We start from the raw sequence: 17,458 nt of genomic DNA, 5'->3' as shown, positions 1-17,458 counted from the left end.
GAAGTCTGCGCCATGAGCCTCTGGAGACCCACTTTATTTCATACCAATGGGGACCTTTGTGTCCTGGTCTGTTAGGTCTTCCTTCCTTTCTCTGACACCCAGAGGAAAGGTCCCTCTGTCACACACTCCCAAAGAGACTTACACTTCTCCCACACATGGTGCCCTGAGCACAGAGAGCGTCCGGCACATCTCGTAGAGTAACAGGTGCTCCAGAAACATCTGCCGACCTCTTGGCTAAATTGAATGCATAAATTCCCAAGCAACCCATTCTCTTCTCTGCAAGCAGTCCACTTATTTAACAAACGAAGAAAGCTGTACTCAAAGGGTTCAATCCATGGCTTGCTGGTCTGTTTTAGGAACACTCTCACACTCACCCTCTCACTGTGGCGATTCTGCTTCTTTGCTCCAACATTTGTGGCAAGGAAAGAATCGAGCCCCTCTGCGGGTTCTCAAGGGCAGATGCCAGGGGGTGTTGTGCACACGAAGACACCTAGTGAGTCCAATGGGCCAGAAAGAAGGGCTTTGCAGCTGGCCACCGGCATATCTTTCTCTGGATTGTGCACCTTGCAAAAACTATCAGTTTGATCTGTTTTTTTTTTTCTCCCAGCCCCACAGCACCCCTCACACACTAGAACCGGCCCTCTGTTGTAATCCCTCCTGATACCCCTTTGTCACACCTCGGCCTCCTCCCACACCCCATCCACTACACCTCCGGGAGATAGTGAGGGACACTGCACAGAACCCGGGCTTTTGGTCAGGATGGTTCTGGTCGCCTTGTGGCAGGTGAAGCTCCCATAATCTCCTGGTCCCCTAAAGACAAAGTGAGATAACCTATGTAAGAGCTGCAACACACTCCCTGCCTCAATACAGGACATTCCCCTTCCTTCTCCCTGGACCTATATCATCATTCTTAATTCAGTATCAAACAAATCGGTAGAAGAGTTGATCCCACTGCAGGCTTAAATATATCAGGGAATGGCAGTGAGAAGGGGACAGTGCGGTAAGAAACTATATTTTCCAGAGGCTGAAAGATGTTCCTCAGAAGCAGCTGTGTTTTAAAGGCGAGCGAGTGACCTGGATCCAGGCTTCCACCCTGAAGGAGCTGCTGGACCTCAAAGCCCAGCACCCCGAGGCCAAGCTGGTGGTGGGGAACACGGAGATTGGTAAGAGCCAGGGTAGCCGTGCCGCCTGCCTGGGGCCAGTCTGCCTGGAGCAACCCCTCCTTGGCCCCATGTCCTCAAAATACTTGCTTCTCCTTCCCCATTTCCTATATGGGGGTGATAATACCTCCTTAAAGGGTCGTTCTCAGGACTGGATGACATCCTTGCTGACTGCTCTGCATAAACACATAGAGGGCCAGCGATGTGCCAGGGACTATGGGATCAATTGTCACTGTTCCTTCCCCTGAGCATCTCTCAGTCTGAGTGAAGATGGAGTGATGTGGGTCACATGTTAGGCTGATGCCTGACAGATGTTAGGGGTTCCACAAATATCATTCTCTTCCCCCTCCCTTTTTCTGGGGTGACATGGTAAAGGCCAAGGAGAGGTGTCCAAATGTGATTGTGTCTGCGTTGCCCATAACTGTGGCCACCTCCCTGTTGGTGCCACCTCCTGGGACATGAGGCTCACAATATGCAAATAGGTCAGGGTAACTCAGGTTGTGTAGCTCTCCACCCCACTCCTTAGAGGGACAGAAGCAGAGGTGCTTGGGTCCCTGCTAATCTCCATCCACTTCTGGAGCTGGCCTGTCCCATTTCCACTTTGCTGGGTCCTAAGCCCAGGGAGGCTCTGAGGAAAGAATCACGGCATAGCCAAGGTCTGCCTTAGAAGACCTCTGGTTTGGGGGTGAGGGGGCTGGACATGCTTTTAAGCAGCCACAGCAGTCCTGTGGGAGTCTCCTGGCTCTGGTTCTGGAAGGAACCCTCTGGGCCCTGAATTCGTATTGGATCTGTAGACACAGAGGAGAGGCCCTGCCTTGGCTTCAAGCTGGCAGAAGTACAGAGTAGGCCCTGCCCTTGTGAACACAGATGCAGGACAGAGACCCCAACGGTAGTAATGTGACACAGAGGGGCTGGCAGGGTGGCCTATGAGATGTGCCTCAAGTGATGTGACCCTGACGGCCTGTGTAGTTATGGCCCTAGGGTCCAGGGAAGCATGAGTTAAAGCAGACAATGACTGGCTGGAAGAATTTTCGAGCTCCTTTGACCTAAGACATGTTCCTTGCCATGGGGTCGCCTAACATCCTGGACCCAATCAGATTCTAATAGAAGGGAATCCACAACAAATGTATAAGCTTCAAGTTAGAAATAATTCCTTGAGACCACTGCATCTGCCTCACCCCTTCTTCCTTATACAAGTACACCCAACAGGATAACCACTGACTGCCAGGGCAGGGGGTTGGCGGGAAGCTAGACGTAGAGAGACTTGTCAAGATGGGCCCCATATGCCTTCTACCTGCATTCTTTGTCCTGGGAGCCAATATTCAAACAGGCCAGACTCCTCAAAACCTGGACCACCCGTCAGAGACTCTAGTCAGCACACAAGAGGGTGGAGAGGAGGCACAGACTTTTCTTTTTGAACCTTCCCATCTGGAGCTCTGTGGGAAGGGTTCGGAGGGTGCAGAGCTAACTGGGTCTGAGGAACAGAGGTGAGTCTGTTCGCAGAGCTTTCTAACTTGACTGGCTCAGAATAGAAATCAGGTACAGATGTGTGGTCCCGCAAGCCACGCTCTTGAAGGCCTCAGGCAGATGTTGGGGACCGAGGAGGCAGGTTTGATGATTTCTTCCTTAGACAATTTTCCTTTTTGTCTGAGTGTTGGACTTTCCTGTTTTATTACTATTATATTCCGACTCTAAGAATTGCTCATGAACTGAAACATGCCTATTCTTAACTGTGTAATTTGGGCAAGAACCTAATCTTCCTAAGCCTTAGCTTCTTCATGTAGCAATGGAAAGTCACAGTATCTCACAAGGCTATTGTAAGGCTAGAATAAGTTAAAATATGTAAAGTATTTAGATGGGTTCCTGACATATTTTAGTATGCTGTGCCTTCATATGTGATCCCCTCCACGCCCGCCCCCTCCCCACACACACATGTTAATTCAGGTTCATCTCATTTGAAACGAAAAAAAAACACATTAGTGGAGCCTAATGTGATTCCACGTGCACTGAGTGTGTTTTTGACACAATCAAGTGTGCTTTGCTTATTGAAGCGCAGCAATTGTAGTAAAGGTGTCAGAGCACAAACACAGAGTTAGGAAGCTAGATGAAGAAAATGAAGCTTTTGTGAGCAAAAAAAAAAAAAAAGTTTATCTCATTTGAATTCCCATAGGGTTTTTTTCTCAGGAGGGAGAGGAAGACACAGTTTTCAGGCCAATAGTGTGCAAACCGTACTGAACCCCCACATCTTGTCTCCTGCACCTGCCAATGCCGAGACCCTCACAGAGCATGATGCCATTGCGAATATGTCCTACATCCTGTGTGAGTGGTGGGAAGAGTGCTGAGGCCTGTTCTGGTAGGAGCCTCTGACTTCAGGTTTCTCGTTTCTCTTGAGGCATTGAGATGAAGTTCAAGAACAGGCTGTTTCCTATGATTGTCTGCCCAGCCTGGATCCCTGAGCTGAATGCAGTGGAGCACGGACTGGAGGGTAAGGAGACGTTTGCCTTGAGCCCAGGGAGGGAGGGGCTGGGATGCCAGGAATGTGTCATATGGGGGCATAGGAGGTGCCAGGAAAGCCACTCCTTTGACTCTCACTGCTCCCTGCTTCTTCTGGAGTCACCCTGTATGGAGAGAAGGGGCACCCTTCATTGCCTTCCTCCCCTGAGCATCCATGGTAGGGTGCCAGTGGGCAGGGGGGGCTGTGAGATTTTCAGTGGTCATTCTCAGTCCTGGCTACACATTAGAATCACTCATGGGGCGGGGGTCAGTGCTCAGAGGTCTTGGGTGCTTCTTAAAAAAAGCCAGGACTTCACCCTCAGATATCTGATTTTATTGAGTTGAGAACCACTGGTTTAGAGAGAAATGCATTCTGGTTGTAGCATCAAGAGACCTGTGGTTGAGTCTTGGCTCTTATAATTAGCCTTGTGGCATTGGGCAAGTCATTTAACCTCTCTGGGCCTTCATTTCCTCATCCATGTAAAGACGTGAAATCTGGTTCAGCCTCACGCAGAGACCAGTAGAGTGTCCTAGGAGCTGTGTATGAAAGTGTCTTCTGAGCTGGGAAGGGATCCACTGTTATTCTGAGCTTGTGTTTCCAGGTATCTCCTTTGGAGCTGCTTGCCCCTTGAGCGCTGTGGAAAAGACACTGCACGATGCCGTTAACAAACTTCCTGCCTACAAAACAGAGGTGTTCAAAGGTGTCCTGGAGCAGTTGCGCTGGTTTGCTGGGAAACAGGTCAAGTCTGTGGCGGTGAGTCCCTGTTCAGGGGTCCCCAAAGCTCAAGATATGAGGCCTTTGTCACAAGGTGGGGGTGGGGTGGGGGCTGGTCTGGTCTCTGACGAAGACCCAGCGGGCCTTGAACTTTGGTGCTTAGAACTGCCTGGGGTGCTTGTGAAAATGCTGATTCTTGGGCCCCACTCTCAGAGATTCTGACTCAGTAGGGCTGGGCTGGAGCCCCGAAGGTGCTTCTGATGAAGGTGGCCTGTGGGTCACTCTGGCTGGCTATCAGCAAGTGGATGAGATTTTAGTTAGGGAGAAGCCAAATCGGGAGGGGGGACTGCCTTTCAGGGTTGAGAGGAGAACCAGAGGGAGACTGCCCCTGTCCGAGAGGAAAGAGGGGTCCAGCCATTGACTGTTCACAACCAAACTTCAGACTAGTTCCCAGGCTCCCTGTTTGCTAACGATGTTCTCACACCGGGGGCCATTGGAGGCTCAAGGCAGCTGATGGCGTTGAGTGGAAAGCCACCCCTTCTCTTCTATTTTGTTGTTGTTTTCCATAAGAACAAAACCCAAAGCTAAAAGCCCAATCCCATTCCTTCACCCTAGCCTAAGCCCCTATCACCTCTGATTGTGGACAAGGAGACAGAAGCTCAGAAAGCTCCACTGAGTTCCCCAGCTTGGCTGGAATCTACTTCCAGGAAACACTTGCGTGCATCGCAGAAAAAACCACCTCAACTCTTTTAGAAAAAGTTGGGGCGAAATTGAATAAATTTAAAGGAGCTGACCCAGGTCATCAACTGGTACATTTCAGAGCTGAAATCCAATCCCAAGTGTTTGGGTCTCAAACATTGTCGTGGATGCCTGAGTGGTGCTAGTCTTGTGCCTTCAGCAGATGTCACCCACATGCCCATGGTCAGGAGCCAGCTGTGAGAGCAAGGTTTTCCTGGGTGGGCTGGGCTCTCACACACTTTCTGTTTGTTCTAGTCCATTGGAGGGAACATCATCAACGCCAGCCCCATCTCTGACCTCAATCCTGTGTTCATGGCCAGTGAGGCCAAGCTGACCATCGTGTCCAGAGGTGAGAGCTACATCATGCAGAAGTCGAGAAGGAGGACTGTGTGGGGAAGTATCATAAGATAGGTCACTTTCTGGAGAGACAGAACCCAAAGTTCAATAACCTGGCTGTCCTAAGGTTTGGATCCCTGGAAACTGCAAGGGAGATATACCCAGGTTGGAGGCCAGGAGAGTTGGACCATGTCTTTATTAAGAATTCACAACAAGGGATGCCTAGGTGGCTTAGCAGTTAAGCTCCTGCCTTTGGCCCAGGGTGTGATCCTGGGTCCCAGGATTGAGTCCCACATCAGGCTCCCTGCCTGGAGCCTGCTTCTCTCTCTGCCTGGGTCTCTGCCTCTCTCTGCGTGTCTCATGAATAAACAAACAAACAAACAAACAAACAAAAAAGAATTCACAACAGCCTCTGTTGTGCAGATGCCTTACCCACTGGTGTGCTAGAGCTGGAATGCACAGGCTCGCCACAGCCTGGATTTTTAGGGAGTCTGATTGTTTGTTAAACATGGCCATAATTAACAATTGAATTATATAAAATTACAGTAGAATAAATGACATTAAAAAGAAAGGTAATAAATAGTAAAAATTCATCACTTTGTCTATTATTTTAGTCTATTTTACTATTGCCCATGCTCTTAAGGTTATTCCCATCCATTATAGCTATAGAGTGGAAATGCTATATCACAGTATGTTGCTGTGCATCTTCCTTGTCTGAGGGTCCCCGAGACCACCCCCAGGTTTGATGACTCATGGGAGGTCAGGGAGGACTCAGAGGACTCAACATATCATTGTACTCATGGCTATGACTTATAAGTGGGAGGATACAAAGCAAAATCAGCCAAGTGAAGAGGGACATAGGGCATAGGCTGAAGGAAGCCAGGCATAAGCTTCCAGAGCCTTTTTCCGATGGAGTCACACAGGACACCCTTAATTCCCTCAAAAACAAGTTACATCATAATCAGGCATGTGAAGTACAGTCTTCCAGGGAAACTCTTTAGAGACTGAGCACTTAGGGCTTTATTGGGGGTGGTCACATAGCTCTGCCTGGCACGAGCCAAAAGCCCAGACATTCAAAAGGAAGGCAAGTGTTCAGCATAAACCTGCGTTTATATGAACAGTTTAGACACAGTGAGTCATTCCTACTGGAGAATGGTGGGAACTCTGCTGAAATCCACATTCTCGGAGGACAGCCCACAGCCAACTGATAAGCAGGTTTTTCAGGAGATGGTAGGCCTGCTGTGTCAACTCTTTGCTACCTTCTTTCCAACTTCATGTTCACTGATGTCACCTGGTAGCTTGAAATCGGCTATAGCAAGAGTGTTGGTACTGTAGAAGCTAGCAAATACCACAGCTCAGGGCTTCCCCCTGCCCACACATAATCAGTTGTTAAACATGTACCAGCACACCACTGAGTAAGGACTTTGGATAGAAGACCTTGGCCCCAATGTGCCAGCAACTCCCTCTGTGGGCACCAGAGACCAGGGTGGGGAATTCACTAGTAGATTGTTCTCTGCCTTCTCACACTGGCCTCTCTGCATCTGGCTTTGTAAGGCATCAAGAGAACAGTTCGGATGGACCACACCTTCTTCCCTGGCTACAGGAAGACCCTACTAGCCCCGGAGGAGATCCTGCTTTCCATCGAGATCCCCTACAGCAGGGAGGTGAGATGTTCAGTTGTATCCCGAATCACTCTTACCGGGGCTAGGCACCAGACAAAGAGACCAGTCTGCCCTGGCGACCAACCTTTAAAGCATCTCTCAACTTTAACATTGTCTCTGAACATTGCCTTTAACCAACCATATTTCTCTTTGGACAGTGAGGAGTTTCAGGGTAGGGGGGCATAGGGCATGGCTTGGACTGTGAAACCGACAGCTAGACATGCGATCTTGGGCATGTCGGTTCCACTTTCTGAACCTCAATTTCCTCTTCTATAAAATGGGCACAATGTGACCCACTGTGGAGGTTATTGTGAAGATCGAAATCGAGAATTCATCAGATTCCCAGGAGATGTCTAGGAGCCAGTGGGGAGCTCCAGCTGGCAGCTAGAACACGATTTCAGAAACACGTCCAGCTGTGGAGCACTCCTGCCCCAGGTCAGAGGAGACAGGGGTTTGACTGCTGAGTGAAGAAGCTGATTCAGGACCTCTCATGCTGATGAGGTGTTTATTTACTGACCTTGCTCTGGGTTGGCTTAGTTGAATTTCTGCTTCATGGGCAGTTTTTCTGCCCTGTTGAGGCAGGTCTGGGCACTTCTGGCTGCCTTGCTGTTGTTCCTTGGGGACTGTGGTGTCTTCATCTGTGTGATTCTCTCCTCCCTCGGCAGCCACACATTCTGTAATGGACCTCATAGAAAAGTGATCTGTGCAAGGCCGTGAAACCAGCCTGAATAGAGAGTATTATGGGTCTCACCCTAGCTAGTGCTCGAGTGAGTGTTACAAGGCATGTTTGCCCTTGCTAATTTTGGCCTCCTTAATGAGAATGCTAATGAAAGTAAGGCCATTATGTCCCCAAGGTGGTTTCTTCATGACTTCCTAGCTTGTCCTTATAGACCATTTTGAGCAGTGATTCCCAGAGTTTTTGTATTTCACGGATCAGTATCTTTTTCTTTTATTTAATTATGAGTTGGGGAAGGATGAGAAAACAGATAGCACCGTCCAGTTTTTATTTTGCCAGATAGAGACATTCACAAAAACACTTCATAAAAGAAAGGAGATTTTTATACCCAGAATTAGGAAGGATTTCTTGAAAAAGAACAGCTGCCAATCTGACACTGACATTTCACGGTACCCCAACAGAAATGTCACCGTGGACTGGCACGGTCCTGGAAGTGAGCAGCTGGAACCTCTGTTCCAGAACCAAGTTCAAACTCTGGACTCACTGTCCTAGGACCTGTTTGACATCAGGGATCTAGAGTAGCTTTATGGTTGAGAAAAGTCTCTGTGGCTTCTTGGAACAGAAGCCTGTGGCCATGCTGGACTTCCACAATGGGCCTCATTGTGCTTTCTCCAGTAAATTTTCCCTTAAACTTCTGCCTTTGATGTTAATTAGAATTTGTGGTGAGTTCAGACCTCGAGCAGAACTTGGCACAGAATGGGCTTGCTATCAGATGGTTCTCACCTGGAAAGCAACTCATGCTCCCCTCCTATTGAGAGGGCCTGGCTTAAACCCAGGGGGAATGGATGTGCAAAGCACCAACATAGCTATTGTTTCCTAGGGTGACTCATTCTTTCAGGAAGCAAGGTTTCTAACTGTAGCCAATAGGCCAGTGGGAGGGATAAGTTAGAGAGAGCATGTGTGCAGGTGGCCAGCTGAAGGTGTGCTTCAGACACCCTCTGGCTGCGTGAGAGGCAGTCAGGCCGCTTTGGGGCTGTGCCAAAAGCGGAGGTTTTGGCACAGCCCCACAGAGGCTGGGTGGCTCAGATGCTGTGTGGTTCAGAGGCTGGGCATTGGGATGGGAAGATGGGGAGGCTGGGGGTCTCTGAGGAGCCTTTGAGAAAACGTCTTTCCTTTTCCTACCTGTTGGTTGAGAGCACCCCGTTCTCCTTTGTCCTAGACTTTCAATTTTCCTGACTACCAGGGAGAAATCCCAACCCTTCCCAGCTTCTGGGAATGTTATGTGGAACTCCTCCTGAGAATGTCTTGGTTCTGCTTGGATCTTTGATTCCTCCCTCCAGCCCCTTCCGGGTTTGCGATGGCCTTGTCCCTTTATCTCTCCTTGTGTCCCCAATGCTGCAGTGTTGCCATCTGCAGTCCTTGCCAAACAAGATGGGAAACAAGAACCCCTTGATTATTTTTTAGGGTGAGTTTTTCTCAGCATTCAAGCAGGCCTCTCGGAGGGAAGATGACATAGCCAAGGTGACCAGCGGCATGAGAGTCCTGTTCCATCCAGGAACCACACAGGTAAAGGAGCTGGCCCTTTGCTATGGCGGAATGGATGACAGAACCATCTCAGCTCTCAAGACCACACGGAAGCAGGTGGAAAAGTAAGAGCCACCAGCAAAATAAAACCGCCACAGCTGCTATGACTCCTAGTTGTCCTACTGTTGCTGCTACTACTGCGATGCCTATTGCTGTGACCACTGTTACCACCCCTGCTCCATTTACTACTGCTCCTAGTAGCATGGTTACTACTAATAGCATCACTGTTGCTGCACTGGCGTTACCATTGCTACTACTGTTGCTACTATCACTACTGCTGTTACCGCTACTACAACAGCCATAACTACGGTTACTATTCCTATTAGTGCTGCTGCTTCCACTACAATTAGTACAGCTAGCGCTACTCCTATTGTTACTGCCAGTACTCTTACTACCATTCCTGATGCCATCACTCCTGCTTTTCCTACTACCATCACTACTCTAATATTACCACTGTGGCTAACCCTACTATCACTATTGGTACTATTACTGCAGTCTCTTGTACTACTAATACTATTATTACTGCTACTACTTTTACTGGTGCTACTCCTAATATTACTACTAATAGCATTACTGTTGCTGCTACTGTTAATGCTATTACTATTGCTATTACTACGGTTGCCACTATTGCTATTACTATTGCTAAACTAATAGTATCACTGCTGCTGCCACTACTTCTACCATGAAACATATTACTGGTGCTGTTGCTACTACTACTGCTACTTCTCCTTGTTCTACTACTACTTCTTTTTTTTTTTACTACTTCTATTATTTCTGCATTTGCTACTACTATTACTGTTGCTTCTACTACTACCACTACTACTGTTCCTGCTGCTGCTAGTATTACCTCTACTACTATTGCTGTTGCTACTCCTGCCACTACTACTGCTATGTGGCTACTATGGCTACTATGGCTACTATTACTACTGTTAGGATAGGGCAGCAGTTTTACCACCCACTTCACTGGCACTATCCTCTGTAATCCTTACGATGACCATATGGATAAATAAAGCTTACCTTTGGAGTTTGGTTCCTTGGTTCCGATTCCTGGCTCCAACACTTACCTACTGGGTTATATGAGTCAAGTTACTTAACCTTCTCATGCCTCAGTTTTCTCATTGGTAAAATGTGTCTAAAAATTTTCCGGTACACTTAAATTGAAATGAAAAGTAATGTTTCATATAAAGCACTTAGGATTTTGCCCAGTATATATGATAAGGACTCAATAGATTTTACTATTATTTTGGTGGTATTTTAAAAAAATTATTGAATCTCTTTTTTAAAATGAGGATGCTTGAGGCTCAGGCAAGTAACTGGCCCAAAATTACAAAACTCTAAGTATCTGAGCCAAATCTGGAACCAAGGTTCAGACAACTGTCACCTTGTACATAGCAGCCCACACAAATGATTCTGAGGTCCAGATAGGAACACTCTCTCACTTGTTCTCTGGCAGTTTCTGGAATGAGGATCTGCTGCAGAATGTGTGTGCAGGCCTGGCAGAGGAGCTGAAGCTGTCCCCCGATGCCCCTGGCGGCATGGTAGACTTTCGGCGGACCCTCACCCTCAGCTTCTTCTTCAAATTCTACCTGACAGTGCTTCAGAAATTGGAGAGAGGGAACTTAGAAGATGTGAGTATGGGGGTGGGGATGGTGGCAAAATACAGACTCTGTGCAGGACTCTTGTTTGGGGATTTAAGGAACCAGTCTGAGTGAGGAGGACTCACCTGTGGACCAGGTGATCAATTTGCTCCTCCCTTACAACATCTGATGGTAGAGAAGAGAGGACCAAGGACTCATGGCCCAGGGAGCCAAATGGAAATGGGAGCCAACAGGGTGGCTACGAGGCAGAGCACTGGGCTGGGCATCAGTGACATAGATTCTGGTCCTGGCAGTCATTATTTTACCTAAGAACTCGAAAAGGTCACAACTGTCTTGAACTCTTGGCTGGAAAAATCTGCACAAGGCATGGGTAGACCAGATGACCCTTCCAGAGGCTGGCTGAGGCAACTGTGGTTTTGTAGTTAGAATGGGAATGTGGAGTGAGAAGGGAAGGTAGAATGTGAAACGACATTGGGAGGTGGGGCTGCTACAGCCGGGGGCCCAGTGGTCACTGTGAGGGTGCATGTTCTGGAGGGGGTATGGCTGAGCGGGAATCCATCTCCCCACATTGGTTCGCCAAGTGTTTATTTTGTACCTTTATACAGAACACTGCGCCAGGCACTAAGGGGAAGCCTTGTGTGGCAGGGAACCTCGTCAATAAAGGCCAGGCTAGAGTGACAACTGAGAAGATGATATGGGTAGCGCAAAGAGGGGAAGGCTCCACAGATGTGGGGACAGCTGACTGAAATCCCTCTTTGAAAAACATTCATAATACTTATTTTCTTCTGGTTACAAAAGCAATAAACTTACTGTGGAAAACTTAAAAACCCCGGAAATGTGATAAAAATTAAAATTGAAAATAAAAAAAAAATGAAACATTTTTGAATGGAGAAATTAAAAACTTTTTAAATTAACTTTTTTGAAATTAAATGTACTCTTCTCTCAGATCCCCCAGAAAACTACTGCTACTATTTTTGCTTATTTCTCTGACCTTTTCCCTACATTTATCTGTCCATCTGTCTGTCATTCTGTTTTCTCTCTCTCTGTCTGTCCTTCCATCCACCTATCTACAGACCTGTCATCCTCCTAGCTTTTGATCTGGAACATATCACATTCTAAACAGATTCGAGGTCATGCTGTGTTTATGCTGTGTTTTATGTCCCCCTTCATTCTGTTGAGATTATATTGTGCATGTTTCCCATACCATATTTCCCACAGAAATGAGGAGGAAGAAGACTTTTTCAGCAAGGCTGGGGGAGAAAGAGCAGTGTGCATAAATGCAGGAGGGAGGGAAACCATTTGGTGTGTTGGAGGAAGTACAAACCATTCACCATGCAGGCTGCAGGGTTGGGGGAGTTGCTGAGGCTGTTATTAACTACTGAGCTCCCAAGCCTGCATGCTGATGTTAAGATAGAGCCAGCCAGAACTCAAAGGAATGTAAAATGGGGAGATGGGGAATAGTTGTAACTTCTACCCTTTGGGGACAATCAAGGGTGGGATCAGTGGTAGAAATAGTCACGATCACCATGGTTCTCTTGCCTCCACAGAAGTGTGGGAAGCTGGACCCCACCTATGCCAGTGCCACCTTACTCTTTCACAAAGACCCTCCAGCCAACGTCCAGCTCTTCCAAGTGAGTATACAGAATGTATGGCTAATATCACCAGCCCCTGTAGGTCATATCAGATGATGCTGACCTTTTGGTGAGTGACCAACTTGAGTTCTGTATAGGTGCTCAAAGCTCCTTAGTGCTCTGCATAAATATCCAGTGAAGAAAGTGGGAATCATATTAATGTCAATGAAGCTATTTTCTCTCTTCTTTACTCAAATTTCTCTCTTGGGATTACTCTCATCTTCATCTGCTCCTTAAAGAAAAAGAAAAATTTTTTTTTTCCATTTTGTCTTTTCTGGTGCCTCTTGGGGCTGTTGTGAAAAGCCAGGAGTTCTCTTGACCATGTAAACAAAACAAAACAAACAAAACAACAACTTTCTATCAATGGCAACTTTTTGGGAAGCACTAGGTCAAGGCTCAGCTTCTCCCATAAACATTTTGGGTTTTGTAGGCCATACAGTCTCTGTTGCAACTCCTCAACTATGTCATGGTAGCATGAAAACAGCTAGAGGCAATACATAAATGAATGTGTGTACCAATAAAACTTTATTTATAAAAGCAGCCAGTGGGCCACGTTTGACCCACAGGCCATTATCTGTGGCCCCTGGCTAGAGTATGGTGGTCCCAAGTATGAACTCTGGGGTCTGACCTCCAGGATTGGAATCCAATCTCTGCTGTGTCATAACTATAACCTTGGACAGGTCACTTCCTCTCTGTGCCTTTTGGACAAGTTAATTATGCCCATCTGCCAGTGTGCATAATGATGGCACCTGTTTCATAGGATGGCTCTGAGGACTAAATGTGTTCGTACAAGTAAATAGCTAGATAGCTCCTGGCATATATTAAACATTCAATACAATATTGGCCATTATTATTATTACTTGGAACAACTCTTAAACAGAGTTTTATTATAAATACTTTTTAGGGGGATCCCTGGGTGGCGCAGTGGTTTAGAGCCTGCCTTTGGCCCAGGGCGTGATCCTGGAGACCCAGGATCGAATCCCACGTCGGGCTCCCGGGGCATGGAGCCTGCTTCTCCCTCTGCCTGTGTCTCTGCCTCTCTCTCTCTCTCTCTCTCTGTGTGACTATCATAAAAAAAAAAACTTTTTACAACATTTGGAAAGTACAGAAAGACATGAAGAAGAAAACAAAAAGATTCCACCTCCAAGAGAAAAATCATATTCTTCTTTATTTCTTTCCAGTTTTTCCTATGCATATATGGACATGTATATACTACGTTTATAAAATGTATGTTTTCCCTACAGAATTCAAATGCTCATAGACACACACAATGTTTTATGTCCTGTTTCTATATTTAACACGAGTATTCTTTCCTTTTCATTAAAATTCTTCTAAAGGATGTCTTAACAGTTGTGTGCTATTGCATTGTACGCATAGAGCATAATGTTTTTACTCAACCCCCAGTGAATGGACATAGAGGTTCCTCTGTAGTAATTTATTTTTTGTTCCTCTGTATAATGATACTATGGCACCCTTCTCAAAGACTTCTTATCTGCCTTTCTGTAACTTTGCCCTGTGTCCCTCCTGGCCCCCTGCCCCCCCCCCCATCCTTCCTCAGGTTTGCTTCGGCCTGAAGCTCTTGCACTTTCCTTGGGCCTGTAGGGAAAAAGTGTCCTCTGCAGCTCAGCTTGACTGGTGACCACATTGTTTCAGGAGGTGCCTGAGGGTCAGTCTGAAGAGGACATGGTGGGCCGGCCCCTGCCCCACCTGGCTGCGGCCATGCAGGCCTCCGGGGAGGCTGTGTACTGTGACGACATCCCTCGCTACGAGAATGAGCTGTCCCTCCGACTGGTCACCAGTACCCGGGCCCATGCCAAGATCAAGTGAGTGTCGTAAATATACTCAGGAAGGAGGGCTCTGGGAGGCTCCTCTGGGGCCTTCTGGTCTAGAGAGAAACACGAGGACTTGTCTTAAAATCACATGGGAGAGGACCCTGGGATGTTAGGGGCTCAGTGATTCCTGGGATGGTGAGGGGGTGACGTTGGAGGTATAGATAGGGGCCAGATAAGGAAAGCCTTGGAGTGCTGAACCAGGAGATTATGCTTGGTCTGAAAAGCAGGGAGGAGCTTTTAACAGGAGTGGGTTAGATCTGAACTTTGATAATTGGGCTAAACTTTGGTGCAAAATTTCAGGAGAACTTGAGTCAGTACGAAGGGGAGGAGAGTCTGATGGACCTGAGATTGTGTCCCTGCCTCTGTGCTTTGCAACTGGGACCTTGGCCTGCATATGTAAGCTCTCAGTTCCCTTGTTCATAATAGGATGTTTGCATAAGGATCAGTGATAGAGTCTACAAAGGACCTAGGAGAGAAGAGTGGCTCATACTTGTTTGTTGAACTTGGAGAAACCAAATGACAAGAATTGCCACCTCAATAATAATAATAATAATAATAATAATAATAATAATCAACACTCATATGGCACTTAATATTTGCAGCAGCCTGGTTTAAAGCATTTTACATATATTGGCACATTTACTCCTCTCAGCAACCCTATAGGCGGGTCCTGTTATCTCCATGTTCCAGATGAGGAAATAGGCAGAAGCATGGTCAGTTACTTGCTCCAGGTCACAGAGTTGGCAAAGCCAGAGTTTGCAGCAAAGCCGGGGTTTGAAGCCAGGCAGCATTAGCCCTGGGCTGTACTGCCTCTGGATGTTCAGGTCAGAGGCTGAATGTGATTTGCTGGTGGGCGTTAGACACATGGCCTGCTGAGCAGAGAAACTCTCCCTTGGGCTGCATGCATTAGGGAATCCAGTCTCCTCTTCATTGGTGTTTCCTCTGCTGCTCTTAGCCACCTGGATACAGGCTCTGGGAATGGTAACATGGACAGAGACAAAACCTAACAGATAAGTAAACTCTTCCAGTTCTGTGGGGGAAAAAAGTTTAAGAGAATACAGTTGCCAGCTATAGGGTAAATTCATTTGTCTTTGTCCTTGTCTTGAACCCATACTGAGCACGCTGACCATGATACCCATTGTCTACATTCAGAAAACTTTGCTCCATCTGAGGGATATATGAATGGGTGTAGGAGGATGGGTATGGGGGTTTGTAGTAAATGCAATGATCCGGGCTTTTCTGGCTGCATGCACTTGGAAGGGAATGAGATACAGCAGACGTGCACCTGGCTTGGGCTTTTGCTAACCTCGCTTCGGGCCTAACCCCAGCTATGCTGCTCTCTGGCTAGGTGACTTTGGAAAAGCCACTCAATTTTCTCTAGCTGAGTTTCCCAAATGTAAACTGAGAACAATGACAATGACTCTCTGGAGCTCTGATTCGGATTGCCTGTTTGGAAGTTGGTTGGTGTGCAGAGTAGTTTCTATACTATTCTCTGAGGTGCCTCTGTGCTAATTTCCCCATGGGGGCCTGGGCCAGTTAGAAGTACAGTGACACAGGCTCCAGGTGTTCTTCCTCCCAGGCCTGCTGATGGCTGGGGTGCCCTGCTGCCCTGGGATAGCTACACGAAGGTGGGGAGAAGAATTTGGCTGTGTGACGATATTCAGGGTCATTTGATCAGTGGTGAGCAGAAGCTTTCAAGAGTAAATGCTACTCACTGTGATTTGGTTCCCTAGTAGAGGCTCCATGGGGGGGAGGGGGGCTGTCCTGTTCATCTTCCATCCTCCCCGCAGCACTCAGCATGGTGACCTTCACAGGGTAAGCATTTAACTAGCGTTTGCAGAACAGGATAGAATAGGATAGAATATAGGATATGGGATAGGATAGAATATAATAGAAGGTGGAGAAGGGAGGAATTCAATTGAGGACAGGTATCCAGTGGGGTGATGGGTCTTCTGCTTTGGTTTCCTGCCTGGACCCCTCACTGTGCTCATTCTTGCAGGTCCATAGATACTTCAGAAGCTGAGAAGGTGCCAGGGTTCGTTTGCTTTCTCTCTTTTAATGATGTTCCTGGGAGTAATAAAACTGGAATTTTTGGGGATGAAACAATCTTTGCAGAGGATGAGGTACGTCTTGGCTTTTTTAAGATATGAAGTTAGTGGAATGAGCAGTCAAGTTTTAATTTGTGCTCATGCGTCTAAATCCTAATCTTGAAAGGATTCCACATTTGCACATACTGTGGTCATCATCTGATTGGCCAGGGTGAAGGACAATCTGTAAAGGGACAAAGTCTGTCTGGTGGCACTTTAAACTTTCACTTAGTGTTTACTTGTCTATTTAACTGACGGTTGCTAATTGCACATAGTAGGATGATGCCTGGCCAGAGTGGCATTAAAACAAAACAGGTGATTGTTTTTGAACTACCAATTAGGTTCTTAAGGGTATAATATCAAGATCCTTTTTATTTTTTATTTTTTTTCAAGATCCTTTTTAAAGAAAATAAAAATATGGCAAACAAACTAACTAGAATAGAAATCACAATATCATCACTATGTGTATTGATAATTCACTTATACAAAAGTTCATCTATCGATTTCAACCATGTATGGAAATCTCCTGCATACACACACACAAAACTTTCCAAACACTCAAGATGGTGGCTACAAAAATCCATACACTTATAGGATAGTCCTCAGGCAGTCATTTTACAATTCCAATACAAATCAAATGCAAATTGGAGAAGACTAGGGTTGCTGAAGGGCAGATTCACTTTATTATTAATGTATAAGTGAAGGAGAGAATCCAAAGCTATAACCATGGAGATACAAGAACTCTATTTGACAGAAGAACAAATTGCATTTAAAAACTTCAAGAGCCTCTAAGACTGCTGCTAGCAGGTGTAATCACCACAGCACTACTCAATTAAGTCAACAACTTGACAGCATCCTCAAGAGATAACCATCAGAGACTGTGTGGAGTTTTCTTTTCAGAAACCTTGTATTCCTTTTTTAAAATTATTTTTTAAAGATTTTATTTA

At 46.6% G+C, this 17,458-nt stretch overlaps 1 protein-coding gene across 1 annotated transcript in view; it reads left to right on the top strand.

Moving 5' to 3' along the window:
* XDH (xanthine dehydrogenase) overlaps positions 1 to 17,458 on the top strand; it is a 60,305-nt gene that overhangs the window by 19,494 nt on the left and 23,353 nt on the right. The window contains exons 9-18 of the mRNA XM_055327107.1: positions 1,022 to 1,163; positions 3,553 to 3,645; positions 4,256 to 4,407; positions 5,362 to 5,455; positions 6,997 to 7,106; positions 9,244 to 9,428; positions 10,817 to 10,991; positions 12,509 to 12,592; positions 14,246 to 14,415; positions 16,424 to 16,547. Coding sequence (XP_055183082.1) covers positions 1,022 to 1,163; positions 3,553 to 3,645; positions 4,256 to 4,407; positions 5,362 to 5,455; positions 6,997 to 7,106; positions 9,244 to 9,428; positions 10,817 to 10,991; positions 12,509 to 12,592; positions 14,246 to 14,415; positions 16,424 to 16,547 — 1,329 coding nt within the window. The remainder of the gene's footprint in view (positions 1 to 1,021; positions 1,164 to 3,552; positions 3,646 to 4,255; positions 4,408 to 5,361; positions 5,456 to 6,996; positions 7,107 to 9,243; positions 9,429 to 10,816; positions 10,992 to 12,508; positions 12,593 to 14,245; positions 14,416 to 16,423; positions 16,548 to 17,458) is intronic.

This window comes from Nyctereutes procyonoides, unplaced genomic scaffold (assembly GCF_905146905.1).
Source record: "Nyctereutes procyonoides isolate TBG_1078 unplaced genomic scaffold, NYPRO_anot_genome, whole genome shotgun sequence".
Classification (NCBI taxonomy): Eukaryota; Metazoa; Chordata; class Mammalia; order Carnivora; family Canidae; genus Nyctereutes; species Nyctereutes procyonoides.
The sequence above is the reverse complement of the archived record's forward strand: the minus strand, read 5'-3'. Positions and strand labels throughout refer to the sequence as shown.